Source organism: Cannabis sativa, chromosome X, assembly GCF_029168945.1.
Source record: "Cannabis sativa cultivar Pink pepper isolate KNU-18-1 chromosome X, ASM2916894v1, whole genome shotgun sequence".
Lineage (NCBI taxonomy): Eukaryota > Viridiplantae > Streptophyta > Magnoliopsida > Rosales > Cannabaceae > Cannabis > Cannabis sativa.
Window position 1 is genome coordinate 19264959 of NC_083610.1, and position 6632 is coordinate 19271590.

The 6632-nt window shown below is 38.6% G+C and overlaps 1 protein-coding gene across 1 annotated transcript; it reads right to left on the reverse strand.

Annotated features, from left to right (window-relative positions):
- Positions 1-2068: 2068 nt before the first annotated feature.
- LOC115696810 (uncharacterized) lies at positions 2069-6632 on the reverse strand. Its single transcript, XM_061105911.1, has 5 exons — positions 6327-6632; positions 6041-6232; positions 5628-5953; positions 5444-5548; positions 2069-2090 (listed from the first exon to the last, which is right to left on the reverse strand). The coding sequence occupies exons 1-5, from the start codon at positions 6516-6518 to the stop codon at positions 2069-2071; spliced, it is 837 nt and encodes a 278-aa protein (XP_060961894.1). The 5' UTR covers positions 6519-6632.

Here is a 6632-nt window from a genome sequence, read left to right on the forward strand (position 1 = left end):
TTTTTCTTTTTTACTTATTGAAACTTCAAAAAGTTTTTTTTTTGTCTTTTTTATATATTTTTTAGTCAATTTTGGCTCTCTTTTTTCTTTTCAACTTTTAAGTCAGTTGCTACTTTTTTTTTCTTTCTTTCGCTTATCTCTCTCTATTGTTTTTTTTTAATTTCTTTTTGTGTCTCTCTTTTTTTTTTTTTTAATTTTTTTTCTCAACCTAATTTTTTTCTCTTAATATATATAATAAGTGTACATTTTTTTATTTCATTTTTTTTTTTACAAAAATTAAACTTGTTTTTTATTTAAACTACTATTTGTTTTTTTTTTGTTAAAAACTAATTATTCCATTAAAAACAGCAGAAAAAAAAACCAGTTTCATCAACATCATCCTGAAAAAAAAAACAATATAAAAAATCATAATCTAAAAAGAATCCAAACTTTAAAAACTAGTTTCATCAACATTGAAAGAAACTAATAATTTCATTTAAAGAATACAAAAAATAGTTTCATCAACAAGATAATGAAAAAAATTACAATCTAAAGACGATACTAACTTTAAAAACCAGTTTCATCAATATTAAAATAAACGAATTATTTCATAAAAAGAGGCAAAAAAAAAAAAAAATAGTTTCATCAATAACATAATAAAAAATACACAATGCCTAATAACTAAACTTTTACAAATTAACGATACTAAAATTTCAATTTTTGACCCTAATAATACAACCTATATCAAAATTTATACCCCTTTATAATTTGTACAAATTTAGTCCATTAATTACATGAACTTCCCATTTTACCCTTTTTTTAAAAAAATAAAATAAAAAACAAAAGCTAAAATCTGAAAGTGTATTTCTCTCTCTCTCTCTTCCCTCTTCCCTCTCTCTCTCGTGCACCACTCTCTCTCTAGGAAAAAATTTGAAAAATTTATGAAAAACCGAAGCTGAAATCCGTCCCACACGATACTATTTGCTGTTGCATGGTTGTTTTCTCGGTGGGTGTTGGTGGAAAACCGAAGCACAATACAACATCACTCAAGAATCTTACACCATTATAATGGGTAAGTTGCATTTTAAGCATTTTGTTTGACTTTATGTAGTTTAAAATTGTTATACGTGTGTTTATTGTTGGAACTGCTGTTTTTTGGTCTGAAATTGTTGAGATCTGGCAGATCTGGTTTTCAGTCGATTTCTGGGTTTTCCAGTGTTATCGATGATATGTCGATGAAATGTCGATGGTTTGTCGATGATTATGGAGGAAAGGTCAGTGACGACCATTATCGACGTTATGTCGACATGATGTCGACATGTTATCGACATCATGCAACCAACTTTGGGATTAACTATTTGTCGACATTTTGTCGACATGTTTGTCGACAGAATGTCGACAACAAGCATTTTTTGTTGTTTTTGAGAAGTTATCGATATTTTGTCGACATGATGTCGACAAAATATCGATGCAATGGAAAAATACCGTAGATAAAACATAAACATAACATTGACAGAAAATAAACTTCATTAAAAATAACAAAAAAAAAACATAAAAAAAAACAGAAAATAAAAGTTCATAAAAATTAAAAAAAAAACATTAAATAAAACCCACAAACCATAACATAAGAAATTATTTTTTTTTAAATTCTTTGGCTTGTGGGTGAGCCTTGCAATACTTGCATAATGTTCCAGGCTTCACCGGTTTACCGTTGAAGATGCCCAGTTTGCAACGACGGCATCCTTCGGGGAACCCAGGTGGTGGAGCCGGCCATTCGCCAGTTTTTGCAAATTCTCTTTCAAGTTGCATGAACCTGAACTCGTTACCGTTTCGCTCTCTTTCGAAAGCTCGAGCGGCGTCCAAAACTTTCTGCATTGCAGGAGTAACTTCGCCAACATCATCCTCCTGCTTCAGCTCCTCAGGAGTTAGGATGGGGTATTTGCCGTTCTTTCTTGGGGCCATATTTGAAACTTAAGAGAATAAGAGAAAATTTTTAAGAGTAAGAGATAGGTAGAATACAAGAGCACTTATGAATAAGATTTCCCTTTGCTTTTATAGAGCAGTAAAAATGTTGGGAATGTATGAAAATTTAATGGTCATTAAATGCGTAACTGTACAGGGAAAAACGCATGAAATGGCGTATTTATCGACAGAATGTCGATACTATGTCGACATCTTATCGACAACATGCCAATTTAGTGTCACTGCTACCACATTTGTCGACGACATGTCGACTTCATGTCGATATGTTGTCGATAGGACACGTGTCTGACATGCAACGTTTCAGTTGAGAAGGGTTGTTGGGAACGTATGTAAAATTTATTAACATTTAATGTGCAACCGTTTCTATTGTCGATATAATGTCGATGGTATGTCGATAGTATGTCGATGACGAGCATGGTTGTTATTTTGTCGATTGTATGTCGATATTATGTCGACACAATGTCGACAATCAGTGCCCTAATTTCTGGTATTGTGCTTCTCGACATTATGTCTATTGATATCGATGGGATGTCGATGTTTATTTTTTTTGGTGTTTTTTCCTTTACTCACCTTGTTTTTTTGGTTTGCAATTGCAGGAGACAAAGTGTTCCTTGTTGTATCGTACGATGGTGTTTGGTTATGTGAGAATTATAATTGGATCTACAAAGCAAATAGCAGCTTGACGTTGACAGTTACAACCGAGACAACCCTACAAGAACTGCGACAAATTTTATATGAAGAGTTGGAAGTTGATCCGGTAGCGTATGATTTAAAGTTGGAGATTTGTTCCTTGTACATGAAGGGAAAAATGGTTGCGCCAGAGGTTATTAAGAGAGAACGCCAACTGAGAACGTTTTTAGAGATGAGGGCAACAATGTCAAATACAGAGTTTATGCCATTATTCGTGACCAAGGTGAGAAAAGTTGGGAATTCGGAGCCTACGCCGCCAACTAATCCTCTCCCTCGGAGTGTGGTAGGGTCCTGCGTTCCCGAAACAGATGTTGGGATTGGTGTGAATGAGGAGGTTCCGGCCAATTTAGAGGTTCCGACCAATTCTGATGTTCCGACCAATGTAGGGCAAGAACAAGAAGCGACAGGATTTCATCAGTTTGAAGAGTTCGATACACCCTTCTACAATAACGATCCTATTGTAGATTTGAATATGGACGATGAACATGATTTGGCAGTCGATGAAGCCGTAGCGGGACCATCGTTGAGGTTAGAGTGTGTACCGAGTAACCAAGGTACACAGCGAGAACGACAACCTCGTAGTGAAAATCGCACTACACCTGGAACTAGCAGTAGTCGACCAGGCAGAACTGAAGAACATGCTCGTCATGCAACGTTCTCAACGTTCTCCTCTTTCGAAGTTTGTACCAAGTTCAAAGCTCCCATGTGGACAAAGGAAGATATAATGGAAAATCATGAGCTAACTACTTGTTTACAAAGTAAGGAAGCAGGGGTGATAGAGCTTGGTAATTTTTATGAAAACAAGGAAGAACTGAGACAAGTTGTGGGTAGGTTTGCCCTTAATAACAATTTCGAGTGGATGGTGAAGAAGTCATCCCCTGATGTGTTGTACGTTACATGCAAGGCTCCAGATTGTAAATGGAGATTGAGGGGGAGGAAGAAGATGCATTCTGACAACTTTGAGGTCACTGTATTTCACAATGAACACACATGTAACTTGAATGCGAGACGTTCAGATCACCGTCAAGCAGCACCATGGGTAGTTGGCCACCTTATTAAGGGGAAGTACACCCAAGACGGAACTAAGTACAAGGCTAAAGACATACAGAGGGACATGTTTGACAACTACGGTATCAGTATGAGTTATGTGAAGGCGTGGAGGTGCAGGGAGATGGGACTTACGTATGCTAGGGGTACGCCTGAGTTTTCATACATGAAGCTTCCTGGGTACTTGTACATGCTGGAACAGAAGAATCCAGGTACCATTACTGACTTGTACTTAGAGGATGAGCGGTTCAAGTACTGTTTTATATCACTCGGTGCATGTAGAAGGGGCTTTTCTTTTTGTCGTCCTGTTTTGAGTATCGATGGCACCTTCTTGAAGACGAAGTACGGCGGTATAATGTTAGTTGCTGTGGCATACGATGCGAACAACCAATTGTTGCCGGTTGCTTATGGTATCGTTGACAGTGAGAATAACGACTCCTGGACGTATTTCTTACAGAAGTTGAGGGTAGCAATTGGCGTGGTTGAGAACTTAGTGTTTGTGTCAGATAGGCATCAAAGCATTGATCATGCTGTTGAACTCGTTTTTCCCGAAGCAGTCCACTGTGCATGCTATCACCACATTGTTATGAACGTGAACGCCAAATTCAAGACTGATGCTTTTCACAACCAAATATATAATGTTGCTTACGCATGGTCGAAGACTGAATGCGATAGAGAGTTCGAGAAGCTTAGAAAGATGAATCCGGCGATCGCTGCATATGTGGAGAGTATAGGGTTTGAGAAGTGGGCTCACCCTTATTGTTTGGGCGATAGATACAACATCATGACGAGCAACGCTGCTGAAAGCTTCAATAGTGTCACAGAAGAGTTCAGGAAATATCCAATAACTACTTTGGTTGAATTTATCAGGTTCACACTCCAATCGTGGTTCGCTGATCGCCTCGAAAATGCTGACAAATGTGCCACCCCTTTGGCCACGCTCTTCGAAAAAAACTTGGCAAAAATTCATGAAAATGCAAGGTACAGGCGCGTCCAACGAAATGGAGCCAATTTGTATAACGTTGGTAGGGGACCTAACGGTGAAAGAGGTGGTGATGTGAATCTAGTTGAAAAAACATGCACCTGCGGCGTGTTCACGTTATTGAAACTCCCTTGCCTTCATGCATGTGCCGCGGCATTGAAAACGAACACAAGTGTGTACACGCTTTGCTCACCTTATTATTCAAAAGAAACGTGGAGGAAGATTTACGATGATACCATCAATCTCGCTGGTGACGAGGATGATTGGGTTCTCCCAGAACACATCAAGAATATGAAAGTTGGGGTACCTGTGGAAAAGAAGCCTGTAGGTCGTCCAAGAAAAAGCAACGCTGGAAGAAGACGGGAGAACCGTTTCCCGTCTGGTGATAAAAAGGTTCTGTACCACGAAACTGCAGCCGCTGTGGTGCTCCAGGCCACAACAGAGCAACATGCAAAGCCCGCATCTGAGGCGTCTTGTACGTATTCGTTGGGAAATTTGATATATTGTAATGACGCATATTTTGTAATGTTATTTTTGTTGAGGTTGAATATTTTTCAAATATTTTAATTATTTTTAGGTTTAATAGTTATTTTTGTTGAATAATGTTGATATTTTATATTTGAAACCACGTATAATTATCAAAATTTGAACGAAAAGAAAATCTATATATACATAACTGTAATGTTAATTACACAAAATATACAATGTCCCAATAATTAAAAATATAATCAGCCGACATTTTGGTAAAATAAATCGACACACCACCGTTGACAAAACATGGCTATCCGGTCTGGCGTCACATCGGTCAATCCACGCTGCATCATGAGATGCTCCACATACTCAATGGAATACACGCCACAATCACCACTAAATGCAAAATAAAATGTAAAGTCAGTCTAACGTAAAACATATTTTAATACTATAGTACTTTTTTATCGCTATGTACCTGGTTGCTGACTTCGGAACTAAGTCGTGAGTGGCTCGACTCGCGTGCATTTTTGGAAGCACCGCGATGTCACCGTTAGCTAACGCCACGATCTGGTTGTTATGTGGAAATTCCCCGGTTGCAAGGATTAGCGAGGGCAGCAGTTCTGACCAAACCTTCAAGATGGGTTCCATGGCGGTCCAATGACAGACGCTGGAATCACAGTCGTAGACATTAATTTTCCACAGCTCTATGTCCACTTCAACTGTGACCCAGTGTCTTGCCGTGGGAAGGTGCAGAACGAAGTAAATAAACTCGTTACCCCTCCATCTCTCAAAGACTTGGGACTGTAATTACAGAGAACAACGAAACAATTAACAAACCATAATAATCTTCCCAAACAATTAACATTTAAAATCTTACTAAAACAATACCTTATGAAACCCTGTGCAGTAGTCCAGGATATATTCCTCCCATTTAAAGTTTTTCCTCGGACCCTTGTGGCTCGTCCATGCACTGCTGATCATGGCGGTCACGAATGTGGAGAGAATGATACCCTTCTGAGGAAATGTCAGTGGATAGTCGGTGCGTCGCCTCCTCAGCATATGCATTGCTGCATCTATATGCTGCATATAAACGGAAATGTCAGTTACACAAAAAAATATATTAATTGCACATAAAGTTGTAAAGTGAAGTAATATTATAAAATACTTTACTTACGTCATCTGTAAGCCATTCCTTTGGTGTGAGCATTATCCAAAAGAATCCTGGACCGTAATCACCACTTCTCAAATCCCGAAGTCGGTGGTTCGGAATGAGTCCAACACACCACTTTCGGAAAGTGGTTAACAATTTCTCGTCCGGTGGCTCCAGGGGATCAAAAGTCGAAGATGGCCTATGTCTCCTCTTCATCTCCGTATAGTCACCGAACCATACAGGAGGCTTTCTCTTCCTCTTCCGACTCTTAACCACTGCAGGTTGTGCCTCTATGGACAGAATCTCACCCTGCGACTCCTGTCATGTACA

Bases quoted from the DNA above. Each gene is read 5' to 3' on its own strand.
- LOC115696810 (XM_061105911.1), bottom strand. From the start codon at position 6,518: ATGAAGAGGAGACATAGGCCATCTTCGACTTTTGATCCCCTGGAGCCA. The intron at 5,954-6,040 runs GTATTGTTTTAG...CTGTAATTACAG, and splicing joins ACTGCACAGGGTTTCATAAG to TCCCAAGTCTTTGAGAGATG. The intron at 5,549-5,627 runs GTACATAGCGAT...TTTTGCATTTAG, and splicing joins GTTCCGAAGTCAGCAACCAG to TGGTGATTGTGGCGTGTATT.